This window comes from Mauremys mutica, chromosome 18, assembly GCF_020497125.1.
Source record: "Mauremys mutica isolate MM-2020 ecotype Southern chromosome 18, ASM2049712v1, whole genome shotgun sequence".
NCBI lineage: Eukaryota > Metazoa > Chordata > Testudines > Geoemydidae > Mauremys > Mauremys mutica.
Genome location: NC_059089.1, coordinates 13,013,141 through 13,034,207, shown reverse-complemented (window position 1 = coordinate 13,034,207; position 21,067 = coordinate 13,013,141). Strand labels below are relative to the sequence as shown.

The 21,067-nt window shown below is 44.8% G+C and overlaps 1 protein-coding gene across 1 annotated transcript in view; it reads right to left on the bottom strand.

Moving 5' to 3' along the window:
- Positions 1-20,304, bottom strand: part of PAPPA (pappalysin 1) — a 221,626-nt gene extending 201,322 nt beyond the window's left edge. The window contains exon 1 of the mRNA XM_044992846.1: positions 19,679-20,304. Within this exon, the coding sequence (XP_044848781.1) occupies positions 19,679-20,075 (397 nt within the window). The 5' untranslated portion in view covers positions 20,076-20,304. The remainder of the gene's footprint in view (positions 1-19,678) is intronic.
- Between the last annotated feature and the right edge of the window lie 763 nt (positions 20,305-21,067).

Sequence of the window (21,067 nt, the reverse complement as noted above, 5' to 3'; positions counted from 1 at the left end):
CTTCAATTTCTGGGTGCATCTTTGGGCAACGATTCTTATTTGGCCCAAACCATCCTCAGCTGGGGACCTATCTCAGGACTCTAATTAGCATCATTAACTCTTTGCTCCATTCTTTGTGCCTGCAGCTCAGCTGAAGTCACTGCAACAGGTCATTTCAGCCTTCGGAGTACAGATCACAGTGACTGTTGTTGTGCCCTGAGACTGAGGCGGACCACCCAGAAAGAAGCTGACCACCAAAAGGGTTACCACCCGGGTTTTTTTTTTAAAACCCTTTTGCATTTCCTTCTGTATTCTCAGAGGATGTCTGACGAGCTAGCCTAATAGCCCCCAAAGTGCTAATGCTGCAGCCTTTGAGATGAGACCTCTGATTCACTCCTTGAAGGATACACTCCTGGGGTGAAATCCTGGGCTCCCTGAGGTCACAGGACCAGCATTTTACTGCTGTTCTTTCACCTGTCTGGGGGCAAGGGTCCTGGGGTCTATGCTCCTACGGCAAAAGCATTAAGCACAGTCTGATGCTGATCAGCCCATGAAGCTTCACAGATTAAAGCGCCAGAGCCATAATGGGACACTGATCCTGCTCTGCTATTTGGGAGGATTTGCTAAGCACCGGGGTGGGCAGAACTAATTACTATTGCCGTCTAAAGCAGAACTCAGACAGTGAAGCTTTGGTAGAAGTTGGTAAGGGAGGAAAATTCAAAGGTCCTAAGCTTGTAAAAGAGTTTTCTTAAAGACCCTATTATTACCTGAACCTTAGATCTGGTTCCCAGCTGTGCCTGACTGGCTTGAGTGAGGCTCCATCTGACACTCTGTCACGCAGCTGTGTGGGGTCAGGAAAGTCCTGGTCAGAGGAGTCCCTAACATCACCCGCCCTCCCCCACGCACAGAGGGCCCTATTTTTTTCCCATTCTTAACCTTTTACCCACCAGAGAGCTAAATTCTGTGTCTTACTTGGGGAACAAGTGAAAATGAATTTGACAGCCCCAGTATAGGCTAGTCCTTAGTAGTTATTGGTAGGGCCTACCAAATTCTCGGCCATGAAAAACAAGTCACGGACTGTGAACTCTGGTCTCCCCCCATGAAATCTGGTCTTTTGTGTGCTTTTACCCTATGCTATAGAGACTTCACGGGGGAGACCAGCGTTTCTCAAATTGAGGGTCCTGACCCAAAAGAGGGTTGTGGGAGGAGGTTGCAAGGTTATTGTAGCGGGGTCGTCGTACTGCCACCCTTACTTCTGCGCTGCCTTCAGAGCTGGGTGGCTGGAGAGCAACGGCTTCTGGCTAGGTGCCCAGCTCTGAAGTCAGCGCCCTGCCAGCAACAGCAGACCAGGAGCTGTGCCACCAGCAAGTGTGGCTGGATGGTCTCCTAAACTCAATGCTGTGAATGCTGCACTGCTGCCTTCAGAGTGGGATCAGGACCCCTACAGTTACAACCCCGTGACATTTCAGATTTAAATATCCAAAATCATGAAATTTATGATTTTTAAAATCCTACGACCCGTGAAATTGACGAAAATGGACTGCGAATTTGGTATGGCCCTAGTAATTGTCACCACCCCTAAAGCAGCCCACATAGGCTGGACATTGCAGGCAGTGCCTGCGCAAGAGTAGGGAGTGTTACAAGTCACCAGCGTGGTGCACTGGCAAGGCTGTGTGAGGACCCCGTGAATGGAACATTAAGAACAGAGGATGGAAAGAGAACCAGTTTGGATTGAGGTTTTTTAGCAGAGTTGTCTGTTGCAGATCATGAATGAGGCAAACTGCAGGACATGCTACAGGTCAATATTCAGATATATATCATCAGCAGAGAGTCTGAATGGGTGAAAATGGTATGGTGTGCATTTACATTCAGTTACACCTTTCCATCTTTCTCTCTTTGAAATCCGGACTTTTGCTCTGATCCTGAATTTACCCCTGCCTCATTCTTCACAATTATGGGATTCTGAAGCCTAACCTGGGAGGCAGAGACCATGAAATGGTCAAGTTCAGGATCCTGACACAAGGAAGAAAGGAGGGCAGCAGAATATGGACACTGGACTTCAGAAAAGCAGACTTTGACTCCCTTGGGGAACTGATCGGCAGGATCCCCTGGGAGAATAACATGACAGGGAAAGGAGTCCAGGAGAGCTGGCTGTATTTTAAAGAATCCTTCTTGAGGTTGCAGGAACAAACCAGCCCGATGTGTAGGAAGAATAGTAAATATGGCAGGTGACCAGCTTGGCTTAACAGTGAAATCCTTGCTGATCTTAAACACAAAAAAGAAGCTTACAAGAAGTGGAAGATTGGACAAATGACCAAGGAGGAATATAAAAATATTGCTCAGGCATGTAGGAGTGAAATCAGGAAGGCCAAATCACACTTGGAGTTGCAGCTAGCAAGGGATGTTAACAGTAACAAGAAGGGTTTCTACAGGTATGTTAGCAACAAGAAGAGGGTCAGGGAAAGTGTGGGCAACCTAGTGACAGAGGATGTGGAAAAAGCTAATGTACTCAATGCTTTGTTTGCCTCTGTCTTCACGAACAAGGTCAGCTCCCAGACTACTGCACTGGGCAGCACAGCATGGGGAGGAGATGACCAGCCCTCTGTGGAGAAAGAAGTAGTTCAGGACTATTTAGAAAAGCCGGACGAGCACAAGTCCATGGGGCCGGATACACTGCATACGAAGGTGCTAAAGGAGTTGGCGGATGTGATTGCAGAGCCGTTGGCCATTATCTTTGAAAACTCATGGCGATCAGGGGAAGTCCTGGATGACTGGAAAAAGGCTAATGTAGTGCCCATCTTTAAAAAAGGGAAAAAGGAGGATCTGGGAAACTACAGGCCAGTCAGCCTCACCTCAGTCCCTGGAAAAATAATGGAGCAGGTCCTCAAGGAATCAATTTTGAAGCACTTAGAGGAGAGGAAAGTGATCAGGTACAGTCAGCATGGATTCACCGAGAGCAAGTCATGCCTGACTTACCTAATTGCCATCTATGATGAGATAACTGGCTCTGTGGATGAGGAGAAAGCAGTGGACGTGTTATTCCTTGACTCTATCTAAGCTTCTGATACGGTCTCCCACAGTATTCTTGCCAGCAAGTTAAAGAAATATGGGCTGGATGAATGGACTATAAGGTAGATAGAAAGCTGGCTAGATCATCAGGCTCAATGGGTAGTGATCAATGGCTCCATGTCTAGTTGGCAGTTGGTATCAAGCAGAGTGCCCCAAGGATCAGTCCTGGGGCTGGTTTTGTTCAATATCTTCATTAATGATCTGGAGGATGGTGTGGATTGCACCCTCAGCAAGTTTGCAGATGACACTAAACTAGAAGGAGTGGTAGATACTCTGGAGGATAGGGATAGGATACAGAGGGACCTAGACAAATGAGAGGATTGGGCCAAAAGAAATCTGATGAGGTTCAACAAGGACAAGTGCAGAGTCCTGCACTTAGGATGGAAGAATCCCATGCACTGCTACAGACTAGAGACCAAGTGGCTAGGCAGCAGTTCTGCAGAAAAGGACCTAGGGACTACAGTGGACAAGAAGCTGGATATGAGTCAACAGTGTTCCCGTGTTGCCAAGAAGGCTAATGGCATTTTGGGCTGTATAAGTAGGAACATTGGCAGCAGATCAAGGGACGTAATCATTCCCCTCTATTCGGCATTGGTGAGGCCTCATCTGGAGTACTGTGTCCAGTTTTGGGCCCCACACTACAAGAAGGATGTGGAAAAATTGGAAAGAGTCCAGCAGAGGGCAACAAAAATGATTGGGGTTGGAGCACATGACTTATGAGGAGAGGCTGAGGGAACTGGGATTATTTAGTCTGCAGAAGAGAAGAGTGAGGGGGGATTTGATAGCTGCTTTCAACTACCTGAAAGGGGGTTCCAAAGAGGATGGATCTAGACTGTTCTCAGTGGTACCCGATGACAGAACAAGGAGTGATGGTCTCAAGTTGCAGTGGGGGAGGTTTAGGGTGGATATTAGGAAAACACTTTTTTACTAGGAGGGTAGTGAAGCACTGGAATGGGTTACCTGGAGGGGAGGGGGTGGAATCTCCTTAGAGGTTTTTAAGGTCAGGCTTGACAAAGCCCTGGCTGAGATGATTTAGTTGGGGATTGGATCTGCTTTGAGCAGGGGTGTTGACTAGATAACCTCCTGAGATCCCTTCCAACCTTGATATTCTATGATCTCTTCCTCTAAGTACAATCAGCTCTGTCCACACCCCCATCTTAAACCCAGTGACTCCTAATCTCTAGCCACTCACTGATGTATCATCCCTTTCCTCTACTCACTATCTCCTTTCATTCTGCCACTACATCTTCCTGACCCAAGCCAAAGCCAGTTTTGACACCCCAGGAGGCCAGCTTCCCTTTACTGGTAATCTGCCACATTCATGGAGGGGGTCTCACTTGATCTGGCAGTTTCAGCTGGACCTGCTGCTGTATCCAAACTTTGTACAGTCCCAAGGGGCTTTCCTGTGTCACTGGTGGTGACTTGTGTATCTCTGAGACTAGAGGGCAACTCTTGAGCTTGGATTTGCTGAGCTATGTTAGCAAAATTACAAAGGGGTCCTGCTGAGGGTTGAACGTTCCTTGGATTGAATCGGGGATAATACTTGCCCAAATTGATCATATTGGTTGAATCTGGGGCTTGGTTTGAGGCCAGTTCTCATTTTCTTTCTCACTGATACTTTGTCCATCCCTCGCAGAGCTGTTTGTGTCAGGAAAACTTAGATGCAGGGTCTCCAAATGCGACCCGATTTCATCTCACCAAAGATGCTCTCATGGTGTCTTCTCATTTCAAATATTCACTGGCAGAATATTTAGCAAGGCAGTATGGTCCAATGCTTAACGCCTGGGACTGGGATTTAGGACACCTGGATTCCTGGCTCTGCTGCTAACCTGCTTTTTGGCATGGGGCGCGTCTATTCACCTCTCTGTGCCTGTATTTCCCTCCCACCATTTGTCTGCCTTGTGTATGTAGATTGGAAGCTCCTTGGAGGGCAAGGACTATTTTTTTACTTGCAAGTTGAATCCTTTGGGCCCTACTTAATACAAATAAAAAGTTTGCAAATAATCAATTTTCCCTGAAAGTGCATCACCCCTCCCCTCCAAACACTGTAAAATAAATATAGCAAAAGATTGGTCTTCCCTAAATACAATGCTTGAAAGCTTAGCACATATGGAAACACAGGCAAATGCACATGTATATCACAGGCCATCACAGGCACCTCTTATTAAAAAAAAAAGTACCAAACTCTACAGGGGTACCCCAAGACATTACAGAAATCAGTAGTATGAAATGTAATGTTTTAGAGCATTACTGAGGAATACCTGCATGCACATGAGTGGAAACATTCACAGACACATGTCCTACACATGCAGACCAGGAGCTGTGCCACCAGCAAGTGTGGCTGGATGGTCTCCTAAACTCAATGCTGTGAATGGTCTGTAAATATTGGGATGTGCTACTAAAGGCAGCATTATTAAATAAAAAAAAATAAAGAAAAGGAGGTTGGAAACCGTTCCTTCCTGCTGTGTCCCTTTGTATAGCTAGAAATGGAAAAAATCTGCTGTTATGGAGAGGGGTTGACTATAAAAAGCATCTATTACCTAAAGTTACAAGGTTGGGAATACTGAAGTCAAACAAGTCAACTAACTGGTCTGATGCTGTTCCACCGTGCAGGACACATATTACCTTGCAAGGTCAGGTCCCATGAGTACCTGCAACTTCCATCCTGTATAAGGTAAGCTAAGGGTGCTCAGTATGTCACGGAACTGGGCTTACAGTAAGGATATTTATTTTATATTCTAGTCTATTAGTAAATACCACTTTGCATTTCCATAGTGTTTTTCATGAGAGGATCCCAAAGCCTTTACAAAGAGAGATTAATATTATCTTCATTTTGCAGGTGAAGAGACCGAGCACAGGACCAAGTTACGTGGAGATTTATATTGTATGCAACCACACCCTGGCCAAGGGGATTCTGCAGGCTATAAATGCGAGCAGAGATTAAGTGGCAAGGCCAAGGCCACAGAGCAAATCAGTGGCAAGTTCAGAAATAGAATCCAAAAGTCCTAACTCCCAGTCCTTGGCTCTAGCCACTAAACCACAGCTTTGATTATTAAAGAAAGATGCTATTTCAACTAGACAATTTGTGGCACCAATATATTTTTGCAGTGATAGTTGTAAGACAATAGAGTTCTTTTACCTCAGAAACACTCAGATACTGTAATAATGGTGAGGAATACATAGACAGATGGGTAGATTAGATAGAGGTTTTGGCATAAAAGATGCTGAGAGATTTCATAACTCTTAGCGCTGCAATATTCCGCCAACCAAGAGAGAGATTACGAGATGCAAATTTCATACCAAGAAGTCTGCATAATGCTGAATGCAAAGGAGGATTGCTTGAGTCACTCCTTTCAGACAACTGCCTGCTACTGAACAAGGGAAACAAATGCCTGAGAGACAAGGCTGATTCTTACACAAGAAGCAAGAGTCTTTCAAAAAAAGATGGGAGAAATAGATAAGGATGTGACGTGCACGATATACCACTGTCTTTCTGGCTCACGTACATTCTGTAAGCTGAACGCTACTGCCACAGCAGAGAAAATAGCGCTGCGAGGAATACCTTGCACCTACAGCGACCCTGGCAGAAAGAGCTCTTCTTCCAACCATTTTGGGCACAATAAAATGAATCGACACTTTACATGTCCAAAGTATTGTGTATATATTAACTAATGAATCCACACAGCATTGCTGTGAGGATAGGGATGTATTATTAGGCCCATTTTACAGATAAGGAAACAGAGACATGAAGTGTATGGCCCAATGTCAGAGGTATAGCTAGGATTAAAACTCAGGACATCCCTCTACCTATCACTGGACTCATTCCTCCAGATCACCTCGTCAGGGGAGGAAAAGTTACTTTTCTCCTATAGAGCAGTTTTGACATTTTCATTCACAAATATCCTTTTCTCTAACCCAAGCCCCTCTAAATTATTAGTAGAGAAAAACCTCTGTTCTTTTCCCAATTTCATCAGCAAGGAGTCTCCATCTCCTTGTGCTCCAACCAGGTTCTTTATCTCTCTTCCTTAAAACACACTTCGCAATCCTGCCCTTCCACGATGACATCTCCATGAAATTTTGTACTGCTTGGAGCTTACCTTGTCGCCTAGTGTCTGATAAATGCCTGGACCGTGGTGTTTCTGTATGAACTAAAGTGTAAGTTCTTTAGGGCAGAGACAGCATGTTCTAAGCACACTGATGGCACTCAAATAACATTGCAGCTGAATGGCAAATTGTGTTGACTGGCTTTTGAAGAATGTGGTGCACACAATTTACCTGTGATCACTCTGTTATGATATAAGAAGAGCCGTTAACATATGGGAGTGGGAAGAGAAATACGCCGCTGCCAGAGGGTAGTGAACTATTGCTAAACATTACAGAAGAGCAAAAACATCTCTAAAGGTTGGGGATCTGGGATTTCATTGCAGCTCGTTACAGAAACAAGGATGTATTTGTATCTTCCTTATGTGGGGTTTTGCTTTGGGCCCATCTCTTGTGCTCTTTTCAGTCAAATTTCTTGTTCACTGACCGATGTTCACTCACAAATCAGCATATTTTGCCATCATCTTTCAAAAGTCTCACCCCACAGAGACTGCACTGAAAATGCTGCTTGCCAAACAAATGAGTGACCATCCCCCTCTAGACCATTCATTTCTTTGCTTTTAATTCTGGGCCAAAAAGGCACAGCCCAGCAGGTGGTTTTGAGTCACCTTGGTGCTGCCTGGATTCTGCCTGCACTGGGAGCTGGTGTGGTCCCTAGGGCAAGTGAAAGCAATCCCAGGGGCTTTTTTATCTTCTGACAGCCTCCCCATGCACTGCTCAACACTCTCCAGTGATCGTAGTGCTGAGCACAACCTCCCCTGCCCACCCCTTCTCTCCCTGCTGCTTCCTCCACACCCCATTAGGTTGGACATTAGGAAAAACTTTTTCACTAGGAGGGTGGTGAAGCACTGGAATGGGTTACCTAGGGAGGTGGTGGAATCTCCTTCCTTAGAGGTTTTTAAGGTCAGGCTTGACAAAGCCCTGGCTGGGATGATTTAGTTGGGTTTGGTTCTGCTTTGAGCCGGGGGTTGGACTAGATGACCTCCTGAGGTCCCTTCCAACCCTGAGATTCTATGATTCTATGAGGGTGAATGAGGGGGAAGTATAGGGCCACGTATGCCAGCCCTATACTACCGGAATTCTCCCCAGAATTGTTGTGATCCCTTTGCAGTCCCTGTACACCAACAGAGTAGTTTAGAGCAGCTGCGACAGAGGCCAGAATCTAGCCGTCCATGTTTCAAAAGGAGTCACTCCAAAATGGAGCTCCAATAGATTTACGAGCTAGGAGTCCTGCAGCCTCCACTCATTCTGATTTCAATGGGACTATGCATGTGACCAAGAATTACTCCTGTGACTGAGGGTTGCAGGATCAGGCCTTAACTCGACAGCTGACAGCACGACTATATTTACCCAAAAGGTTTTAGTAGAAGATGATCCCACATCAGAACTCCTAATCAATCCCCTTCAAACTCTGGGGATGTTTAGATATGAACCCAGACATAACCAAAAATGGCCTAGGCCTGTCTTGAGAAGGGAATCAAGCCAGAAGCACAAACACCCCTAAATCAGAGAAAGTTTACATCTAGCCCCAAAAGCTGAAGCGCAGACTGACATCTTGGTTCTGGAGATCTCTGAAACCTCCAGGTAAATGGGACTGCAGATAAGCTCAGACCATGTGGTGGTGAGTGCAGTATAAATATATTGATCGATAAGGTAGACAGAAATGCATAATGTACATTGATGTTGGGGGACAGAATCAACCTTTGGTTAAGCATGAATTTCAGTTACCCATAGTCGGTTGAACAGAGTCCTACATAGGCTACTACAATCTCAACAAATATCCTTTTTTTTTCCCTTTTGGGACCTTGAATTTTATTGGGTTGACACATCTTTAAAAATGAATTGATGCTAGAAGCAGCTTGCTTCTCTTCTCCTTCCACATCCCGCACAGATACACTGGTAGACATACTGTCAAAGAGACATCCATAAGCAGATGCACAGTAGGAAACATCCAGGAACCCTGCTGGTTCCAACCCCCAGCCTGGGGACGAGTCTATGGCTGCCTTTCATTAACTACCTTCTGGACTTCCTCCTGGGGTTTGTGTTTGTAAACAGAAAAGGCAATATTATTGCTGGATTCTGAACATTAGGGAGGAAAAAAAGTTTGGGGCCAGAAGACTTCAGAGCCGAGTTTACATGTGTTTGTTGTCAGGGACACAAAGGGCTTATTGTGTGAACTGTATATGGTGTGATTTTACAAGGCTAGTGGGAATACCATAGGTACATGCAGAAAATGCTTCAGAAAGAAAAACAACCCCACGCTGGACAAACGCTTCCCACTGCATCACCAGAACAAACACCCCCCCCGATTAAATCATCCTCAGCAAACAGAAAGTCTCAGGGAGACCTAGGGGGGGACACTCTTCGGTACTTTGTTTCCCCATTGAGTATTACACCTCTAGGCTCAAAACGCTGCTACACAGGTGTAAATCTAGAGCACCTCGTTTCTTCCAGTTTTACTTTGATGTACTCGACAGCAGAATCTGGCTCACCCTGGTTATCCTTCCCTCTGCCAAACACACGTTTCAAAATCCTGTGCATAACATACTCAGTGAACATTCAGCTTGGATTCCCAGTTTTCCATCTCTTCCTTAATGTTGCCGTTCAAGAGCTAAGTTGTGTGCAGGTTCCAATTTTTGTTTTGTTTACACTGAAAATTATAATTGAACTATTTCCGGTGAAGGGTGCTGTTTTGACAACCCCAGAGACAGAGTCCTTCTGTTTATCCACAGAACAGATGAATTCTACAACAAACAACAATAATGCAACTTTCCCCTGCATCTACCTGGGCACCTCAGTTCTAACTGGTCTGTTCTCATGGCTCATTCAATCCTTAGCTTCCCTGTTGATACTGCCTCCAGAACTGCAGTTGTTCATGGGGATGTGGACATGTTGGACTGCGACCCACTCATTTGATGCAGCAGTGGGTCACCGAACCACCATCAGAAGAAAACACCTTTCTGTATCTATTAACCAGACCCATATTCAAATCAAAGACAAGCAGTGAAATGCTCTAACCCACTGACTATCCCCTGATCCATCTCTGGCTGGATTTCCAAACTTCTCAGCACCCCACACTCCCCACTATGAATAATGGGAGCGGCTGGGTGCTGAGCTCTTGAAAATCTGGCCCAGAATCTGAGCCTATTTGTTTAGAATAAGGCTCCTGAAATGGGGAGACGGCAAACCCTTATAGCCGGCTTTTTCTAAAAAGCTTATCAGCAAACAGACATATTCACTGATGCACAGAATAAACCAATGGTTTCCCCACAGTATTTAACTATCCTATTTTAACTAGAGATGAGTCTGATCTGAGAAGCTTGGATTGGATCTGCACTTTTCCCAAGTTCAGGGGCTGGTCCATGTTAGAAATAACAGCAATTAATTTGGATCTAAACATCCCCCGACGTTCATGGTCTTTGGATCTGAGATTTTAATTTAAAACAAACAATCTCTGTTTTTCTGTTACCCATTCCCCAAACAGTGAGTATAATCTACACTTCTCCCACTCCCTTTTCTCATTTGTTGTCACCATGCTAAACTAAGTGATGTCAGAAAGGATGATTTTGCACCAGTCTCCACTTGAACTGCACTGCTTACCAACATGGATAATAAGACCTAGTAAGATCTGAGCAGGTGCAGGGAAAAGTCCTACAGGAATTTAGAGACACCGCCTTGACTTTAAATGAACAGAACCCAGATTAAGGAGTAACGTGTTACCACTAGAAAGAGCTAAAACAGCAGACCAGGAGCCAAGACTGCTGGGTTCTATTCCTGGACCTGTCATTGACACCCTGTGACATCTTCCCCCAGTCACAGCACCTCTCTACCTCAGTTTCCCTGCTTGTAAAATGAGGACAATACCAACTTCACAGTTGTGGGGTATATCATTGTCTGAAGAGTGCTTTGAGATCTCTGAATGACCGGGAGGATGTATAGAAGCGCAGTTATTGTTATTACAAAAGAAGAAGTCTAGAATAATCAGGTGAGGTGAAAAATCCCCTGCATTCAAAAATAAACAAAACTGACAGTTATCAAACATATTGGCACCTCTCCCTGAGTAATAATTTCCCTCAACCCTTTGCTCCCTTAAATATTAAACAAAATCTTTGAGTTATTTGAGTCCTTTCCTGACTCTGACTGCTTGAGCACCAAGAGAGGAGGGAAAGCAAGGGAGAAACAGAGCTGGCAGCTGATGCACTTGTGTCTGGAACAGGCCTGCTCTTCTCCCAGTTGCACAGAAAACCCCTGGGAATAAGATGGAGCGGGAGGGGATGAGCAAGTGGGAGGGAAATGCGTATGAGGAGGTGACCTAATGCATATAAAGAGAGAGAGAATAAGTCACTGCGTTAAACGGAAGGGAAAGAGATAAGAGACCTAAATCTAACTCAAGAGAAGCAGGTGAGGAAAGCCGACCAGCCCTCTGGAGTTAATTGGCCTGGGACAGATTGGGTTTCTACTCTAACCCAGTCATCTTTTTGCTTCTGTGAGCTGGTACCATATCATTGTGAGCTGGTACCTAATATCACCTCTGACTCTCCCTCATGCCAATGTCCCATGCGTCTCAGTTTCACTTCATCCCCATTGTTGAAAGGGTGCAAGCAATTCAAGTGACCGCTTGCTCCGTAGTCATATAGCAGTAGGGTGGATCAATAATGCCAGGAACACACACACACACGCACGCACTTGCCCCCACCCACCATGAACTTTTCAAACAAGGAGCGGTAAAAACTCTTAAGCACCAATCAGAGAGATGTCCCTCCAGGCCTATGGGGCACAACCATCATGGGGTGAAAGATGAACAGGACTTTGGAGAGCTCAAGGCTATTCAAGAGATGTTTTTTACTTATAGAGACCAGGTAGGTGAGGGAATATCTTTTATTGGACTACACCTTCTGTTGGTGACAGAGACAAGCTTTCCAGCATACACAGAGCTCCAATAAAAGATTTTACCTCCCCCAACTTGTCTCTGTAATATCCAGGGACCATCACGGCTACAACACCACTGCATACATGGTATCTGCTTGTCAGGCAAAAGGCAAAGAGACTGAAACTCTGCCTATCAGGAAGGAAGGAAATAAGGGGGAATCAAGGACCCCAGATAATCAGGGAAGAACCCAGAATATGATGGTGATAAGACAGGGCAGAGGGATTGATCAAGAAAGTTACACACTTACATCATCCAGCGGACCTGAAAATTGGACAGTGTATTTTGAATAAATATTTATTTTAACAGTGAAAAAAATAGCTTGGAAGAGACAAAGGCCATAATGGGATTTGGAGTACAACAAAAACCACCTCTTCCCCTCGCCAATTATTCTGACGTTGAGGGTTTTGTGATTTTCCCCTTCTAGTCCGGCTCCAAGGCAAGATAGGGCAGGAAATCAATGGATGTTAACTCTCCTGCAGGGATGCAGAAGGGGGACAAGACACAAAAGGGTCTCTTTACAATCCTCGTGACTGATCTAAAGCCCACTGACATCAATCTTACTGTCTCGCCTTTGACTTCAGGTCCCTCATGACGGATCCTCAGCTGGTGTAAACAGAAGTCAACAGAGCTATGCTAATTTGCACCATTTACGCATCTGGCCCATCGTATTTATACTCTTTGACAATCTTGACTATAGACTTTGTGTCTATAGGGTCAGGGTCAGTCAGATGGAGCCGTAGTTTACTCGGCGAGAAGTTCTATTACGATCACCCTGAATAAAGGTGGCAGAATCGGAGATTCTGGGAAAGGTCTCAAGCTTCTCTCTTGTTTTCTTTATATCCTGTGGGCTAACCCTCCTTTTTTCCCCACGGCTTTTACACTCTTCACAGATTTTCCTCCCAATGGGCCATTGTAATAATGCCTTCTTTTATGTATGGCTTTGTGGAGCTTGAAATGTATATCAAACACATGCATTAAATGAAACCCACGGAGTTTACAGGATCCTTCACTTGTGTCAAACAATTTAGAAGAATAAACAAGCTTTCTTTCCTTTATGACTGGAGTTTAAATGCTCTATTGATCCGAGAAAAATCAAAGGGGCTTTGGGAATTGTGTGTGTGTGTGTGTGTGTGTGTGTAAGAGAAAGAGAAGAATAGAAGGAGGTTAGAGGTGAGCAGGAATTAATAGAAGAAGAGCCAGGGATTTTTTTTCCCCCTACATAAAGCTGGGATAAAAATAGAGAAAAAATTCACATTTCGTTTACACCAATGTAAGGGAATTACTACAGATTTACACCGGCGTCAGTTCAGAATCAGGCTGAGACATTTATTTTTAGATGTCACACTTCTAAAAACCAAATACTGGAGCAGTCTTCATTCATTGTCCCAAACAAAGCAGTATCAAATCCGTAGCATGCAGGGCCATGGCTGTAAAATACTGCAGTATTTTTTAAATATGTAGACTAGTAGGGTTGGTATTTCCAGGCTAGTATTTAGAAGAAAAGATGGAAATGAAAGACATACAATCCTGCATGGAGCATTGCCTCAGGACTATTTGGGATATAACGAGCGATTTAAGGAAGAAAAGACATTATTCATATTATTGATTTGTATTACAGTGGTGCCTAGAGGCCGTACCAAAGAACAGAACCTATTGTGCCGGGCTTTGTACAAATACATAACAGAGGCTGCCACAAAGAACTTAAAATCTCAATAGACAAGACAGACAAAGGGGCAGGAGAAAGAAAATAATATCCCCATTTCACAGATAGAGACTAAGTGATTCCCTTATACATAAAGCTCTCCCAGGGCCCTTGTCCCTGCAGATCTCCCTCTCTCAGGCCTACACGGCAAAAGCTGTGCACAAGCGAGCTTGAATCCAGCTAGAGTGGAGGATAACAGCAATGAAGACAGCACAGCTTGGGCTTCAGAGCAGGAGTAACAGCCTAGCACAGACCCTGGGTGTGTATTTGACTCACAAGCCTGCTCAAAATCCTGCGTTGTGCTCTCTTCACTGCTCTTGTTACCCCTGCTAGCTGGATTCAAGCTAGCTCAGGTATGCTAGCCCCAGCACAACTTTTGCTATGTAGATGTTCTCTAACTGAGCCGGAGACTTGCCTTATGGAGTGTAGTCCTGTCACAAGCTCTGGGTACAAATCCTGTATGGGACTTGAGGGAACCAGCTCACCCTGTGACAAACCTCAGCATTTAGGAGCCTTAATTTACCACCCTTCACATACGCAAAACCCTCCCTCCATTCCACACACACACCCCCACCGTGACCACTGTTCCACCTTTATTTTCAATTACTGTATTTTTTAGCGAAGCCACAACATAGACTCTTTTGTAAACTGCTCTCCTGAATATGGGGGTCTGACCACTTGAGTAGCCAGCAGAACCCATACGTCAGGACCTTTAAATACTCTCTGGGTTCTGGAACGGAAGCCTTCTCAAAATTTGCCAACTTCCCTCCCTTCACCAGTTCTACCTTGCCTCCACTGGGGGAGGAGAGAGACAGAGGGGAAAATATTTTAAAAAAACCCATGGCTTCCCTCCCAAACAAGTATGAGGTTTTGCAACTCCACCCCCCCTCCCCCAATGTTGCGGTATTCTCCCCTCCCCCTCCCTATTTCTGCTATCAAAATGAACTAAATCACCAACGCACTGAAGTGTTTCTAAAATGACAAGCCACTAGTAGCTAATACGGAATGAGGAAGTTATCCTAAACTCAGTGCCAGGTACCCACTGCACAAAACAGCCACCAAAATTGGCACCCGTTATTTGAACCCTTGAGCAGAGTGGCCAAAAATACAGTGAACTATGGAGTCAGACCAATTTATCCTCTCACCCCACAGGTGGCTGATTCAGGTCACGGTTTAGCAGCACTGGCAGAGCATCTTGGTGGAAGATTATTCCCCCACTGCTTGCCAGGCTGCACCTACTATGCAGATAAACATAAAAAAAATCACTGTAGTTTGTTGCCTTACCCAGCCCTTTCTGTTCTATTCCTTATACCATGCCCATCACCTTGGTATCAGTGCACCTTCCAGCAATGCAGTAAGCGATGGGACTAGAACGTGTCACATATGGTTCTGTCTTTCTATGGTAATCAAATCAAATAGATATTTAATTAAAAAAAAAACCGCAGTGACAAATCCATGCAAGCGAAAAACCGCAGACTGTTGAAGAACAAAAGATGCGGCATTATCTGCCCGTTTTGGTACTACATTACCTGCCTATCTGCTTTGTATGGGGGGATATCAAACGTAGCATCTGTGCAGAAGTAGTCACTCAGCTGAAAGTGCACCTGCTAAAAAACCAGCTGGCTGGAAAAGCACCAACATCACACCCCACCCATTGAGTCCAATGAAAGTGTATTCATCTGCTAGCAGATTAAAAAGTATAGGAGGAAATCACGCGAGTATGAAACTGTGTGTCAATGTGCTCTGATGCTGCTGTTTGAACACTGGAGCGCTACTTCGTATCTAGGGTGACCAGATGTCCCAATTTTATAGGGACAGTCCCGATTTTGGGGGCTTTTTCTCATATAGGCTCCCATTATCCGCCCCCCCCATCCCGATTTTTCACACTTGCTGTCTGGTCGCCCTATTCGTATCCCTTGTGTACCTTCAGATTAACCCACTTGTTGAAACCCTGCTGGAGGCATTTCTCAAATGGCTTACTGCACACTGAGCGTGTGACTTTAAAAGAGCTCCACTGTGTGCTGATTTTGGCATTTCCTTCCCCTTGGATTCTGCTGCAGTTGTGTGTTCACCAAAGAGGGAAGCTGGGAAAACACAGGCACTCCCTTACATATGAAGGTCTATTAACTTGGGATCATGCTCTCTGTTGGCAGCCAGAGGGATAGAGATGGAGAGAGAGAGAGCGTGTGAGTGAAAGGGGGAAAAAAAAAAAGAAAACAAAACACAAATAACTTTTACTCTTCGGAGCAGGCACGCCTTTTTACTCCAGCTCCCACGTCTGATCATTCACACAATCCTCTCGGCTCCTACCTATTAAAGAGTCAACGTCACACTGCTAACAAAACACAGGCCATCCAACTCTTGAGCTTTCTACCAACAACACACACAGGCAGGAACAAGCCAGGAAGAGCCCATTTCTTAGCAATTCTCAGGGTGGAAACGTAGACTGGACTATCTTGGGAGTCCAACAAACACAGGGTCAACTGTGCATTGCAGTCTATGTATTACATGGGTTTTAGGTAATCCAACTGGATCAAGGGTCACCCTGGTTTAACCTGGTTAAATTAACTCCTTGGTTTATGCACTAGAGATGCATCCCGATGTAGAAAGGGCTGCATTAGAGATTATTGCTGTCTTTGAAAGCAATCATAAAGCGCTGTTTGCACGTGTGTGTGCGAATGTGTTTGTGATGCAGGACGTGGGGGTGTGTCTCTGCAACCGCTGTGCGACCTGACTGTATGGTGTTTTGTGAGGTCGCCTGTGCTGCATGTGTGTCTGCTGTACGGGCTGGCATAGCGAAGGGATATTCCATGCTCCGAGTCTGCCTCTGGGCAATCAAGGCCGGAGTTTTGCACAGCACATATTAGTGGGTCAAACTGCAATTTTCTCCCACGGCTTTGCTTCACAAAATGAATGAATCCAAGCAGGGCAGAAATAACCCCACTGCCAACCAGTGTGAAAATCGGCAGACTCTGGTACTGAGGGTTGCCTACCATCAGAGACGGGGGGCGGGGTGGCCCGAAGTGATGACTAACCAGTAGAGTAGCTCTATAAAATTAGGCATTTATAAAAATAAACTGAATACAGCAGCAAAGGGCAACACAAGGAAATTTGGCTTCTGAGCAGCACAGGAGCTCCCTTTAGCCTGAAATAGAGCAGCTCCTTCTCTCTCAGGGCTCACTTGGAGAAGCCGATGGCAACCTGGATTCTACCTGAGATCTAGAGTGAATGAATTCAGTGCACATCCATTCTGCCCTATGGGCCGGCAAATGGAGCAATGATTATTCTAAAATCCGGGGCTGAACCGGCAGGGTGTGGGGGGAGGGAGGGACAGAAGCATTGGTGAGGGAGGGCAGAGGAAGTGACAGGAAGGATACTAAAGAAAATGAGAAGTTTCGTTTCACAGAGGTAATATTCTGTCGTTATTTATCTCCTGTGCAACCTCACTGACTCCCTCTCCTCCCCAGAACGTATCACTGGTAAAGACAACGCTAGACTCTAGGGGCCAAGACTGCCGCTTACACCAGCAGTGAATTTGGCCCCATCTCCGCTCCCATTTTAGTGTCTAGACAGACTACTGACTTCCGTGGGGTCACACCAATGGGACTCGCAGGGCCAAATCAGATTCCTAAATCTGTCACATCCAAAACAAGTGAAAACGAGAAAGCCAAGTTTCTGGGCACCCTTGAGTCTAATCTCTCCCTAACCTTGCAGCAGGTCTGGGAGACCGTTAGTGTGTGGAGGATACTCCAAGTGAGTTCCTCCTTGGATCTATTCCAGGTGTTTACACACACAGCCAACCCTGGCTCCTCTTCAACTGGGGGAGGTGGAGTTTACCAAAAAAAAAAAAAAAATCAAATCAGCGTTCTCTGGAGTAAAGCTACAAGCTTTATGGTTCTAAACTGGGGCATTTCTTTTCTAGCGGCATGTTACTTCCGTGCATAAAATGGGTCAGGTGTTTTATACAAGCAATAACTTAAACTCCCCTATTCAATTAAAATCTTTTATTTTACTACTAACCACCTTTGGGCATGTGTGTATCTAGATTCCTCATCATGTGGATTAGACATTCTTGTAAAACAGTGCTTCCGGTGTTTGATATATATTTGCTTCGTATTTTCATTGACAATATCTGTGTAAACCTACACTCTGTCTTTCCCCACTTGAAAGGGAAGCAATTTCAGACCTACTGTTGTAAATCAAGATTAGGAATAAGGGAGGAGGGGGGAATAATAAATAATGGGGAGTGGTGATAATCTAATCGCTTCCTTGCCTGAGATCACTCATCTCTCCTTCCTAGTTGGACTTCAGCTTTTTTCCTTACCATAGGCAGAAGGAAATACAATCTACTCTCAATACACTGACAAACGCACCGCATTCGCCTCCTTAAAAGTGCACACAGCAGCTGGGCACAGGGGAAAATTAAAGCAATTTGCTGCCGAGTCTGCTTTGTTTTTGTTTTTTTTTCCTGAGAAGGAAGAGACTTTCTTGAATGACAACAATCCCATAGGTCAAGTATAGTGCAGTCAAGAGAAAGGAAATAAAAGCATGGAATGTGGCAGGGAGGCAGGAGGAAAGCAGCCCTAAAGGCTGATCAGTGACTATATCAAGAAGAAGAAAAGCATCCGCTGGTCTCTTGTAGGAAATGACTCTAGTTAAAGGGGAAGGGAAAACCCTCCCTGTCTCTTTAAGGCATCCTACGACATGGAAAAATTGTACTTTCAGGGAATCTCCTTGCCAAAAGAACTGTAAAATATGTCCTCCTCTCTGCCCCTCCACCATCCCGCGTCTCCTCCCCTGTTTGGTTTGGTTTGGTTTAAAGGGCATTTCCATTTTCTATAGCTTTTTTCAGAGCAAAGATGAATGTTTGAGCGATTATGAGGGTTTGTAAACCTTTTACTTTGTCAAAAGTATCCAGTTTTATGGCAGCTTCACCACACATTAGCACTAAAGCAGAGGGAGGGAGCGGGAAAGAAAAAGAACACACATTGCTGATGGGCTCATAACTTTTAAATAAGAAAAGTGCAATACTCCTCATTATTGTCCTGATCCGACAGCTTAGCTCAGTAACTGGTCTCAGTACTAAACAATTTCACAGGGCAAGTTGACCTTACAATCATGTGTGTTACACTTGTGATTTCAAAGGGGAGAAAAAAAATACTAAAAACATCCTCTAGATGCTGTACCAATCAAGTATTAGCTGAGTGTCGAGGGGTTGGGAACTTTATGAACTAAATGTGACTACTGAGGCTTCACAATAGCCAAAAGTTCCTTTACAGCTCTTTGGAACCACATGCTAACCTACTGTCTAAAAAGGTAACAGCTGAAATAAACTGAAAAGCTAATAAAACCCGAAGAAATCAAATAGGATCCTCACACGCGCATTCCCACACAAACAAATTACATATGCATGAATTTTTTACACACACACACACACACACACACACACACACACACACACACACACACTTCCTACAGTTCTATTTTTCCTTATCAAATTAAATTAGAAACGTATAGAATGTGCTCGCCTTCCCATTTGTACATTAATTTAAAAATAAATAGACTATTTGGAATAATGCCATCACCTCCGGCAAAAGTTTACTTAACTTTCATATACACACACACACATATATATATATACACACACACACACTTTCAGATAGTTTGCTCAGTTTCTAGTTCATCAAATGTAGAGATATCTCTAATAAACACACAAACATGTATACATACATCAATAAATGTATATGTATACGGAGACACACACACACACACATATATATATATACATATTTAAATATACATTCACACATTGTACACACATGCGCGCGCCGACACTTGGCTGTTCTGCAGATGTGTGAAACATAAAAGGGATGCTACAGGCACAGGGTGCTACGTACCTGCAATGACAGCTGGTGATCTCTGTCCTCCTTCAGCTCTCAGCCACACTTGCAAAGTGAAGGCATCTCTGGGCAGCTCAATATCTGCTTTCAGCCGCAGCTGATCACCTTGTCCACTGAAATAGAGCGCCCTGCTTGGGGTAAGGGAATCCTCTTCGCCCTTTACCTCCCGCTGTTGCCTCCTGCGGGGGACAGGCAGAGGCTCCAGACTAGCAGTGGAACGCCTGCCTCGGGCTAACCTGGTGGCACAGGTGCCCGGGGCGGTGTAGTGGATCTGGCGGGTGTGCCTGGTGTCCCTTCTTGCCCTGCGGGAGCGCTCGTCCATCCCACATTCGGGTCCACTGGCTACGGCTGTACAAAGAAGCGCAAGAGGCAGCAGCAAACTCCAGAGCTGCATTTCCAATCTTCCCCCCCCTTCTCCCCTGCAAATCCTCCCGATCTGCCAGCTTTGGGCTCCTCCTTGCCTTGACTTTCTTCTCCTGTTCACCCTTCTTGGGTATTTGCTCTTTTTATAACCCTTCTCAGTTGCTTTTTCTTTTCTTTTTTTCTTCCTTTCTTTCTTTCCTGCTTATAGATTTTTTTCCCTTTTAAAATAAAATAAAACAAAAACTCCTCTTGGGTTAAAATGTTTTTCTCTGTTCTTCCTACTCTATCTGTCTTCTTCTTCTTCTTCTTCTTCTCTATTCCTCCACAGCTGGAATTCCTCTCTCTCTTCTTTTCTCTGCTGGATTTTCTTCCCTTTATTTTTTTCTTCTTAAAAAAAAAAAAGAGCTTTCTCCAAGACACAGACCCACTGATTTCCCTCCCCCCCCCAAAGATGCTCTAATCTATTTATTTTTTTGGCTCCTTTATAACGTAAGCCACAACCCCCTCCTTCCCCCCCCCAACCTCTTCCCCCCTCCCTTCTTCTCCACAAAATGAAAGAAAAGAGAAAAAAAGCCCCTCAGAAGATGAGTAAACAAGAATATGCTAATCTACTCTGGGGTGCTCCACCTTCCCAATTGAATGATTCCCATTAAAACTGCAGGGATCATGACTAATCAATCAGCTTGAAGGGGCAGATAGCTCCAGAGTCTGAAACACTTTTGCTGATTTCTTCACTCCCCCCTTTCCTTCCCTTCTGTTCTTTTCCTTCCCCTCTTTCCTCTTTTATTTATTTTTTTAAAGAGGGCAATTAATGTGAAGGTACCAATGTGATAAAAATCCTGCCCCCCTTTCTGCAATCTCCCCAGCTTTCCTCCTCAGTCCAGTCCAAAACACACATTCCTATTTTTTCTCTTGGCAAAAGAGTGAGCTATTTCTCCTCTAAGACTCCCCTTTGCACTTTGCTGGTAAACCTCATGCTCCTCTGCAGCACATAAAGAGTCTTGAAACTTGATTCTCAGATTT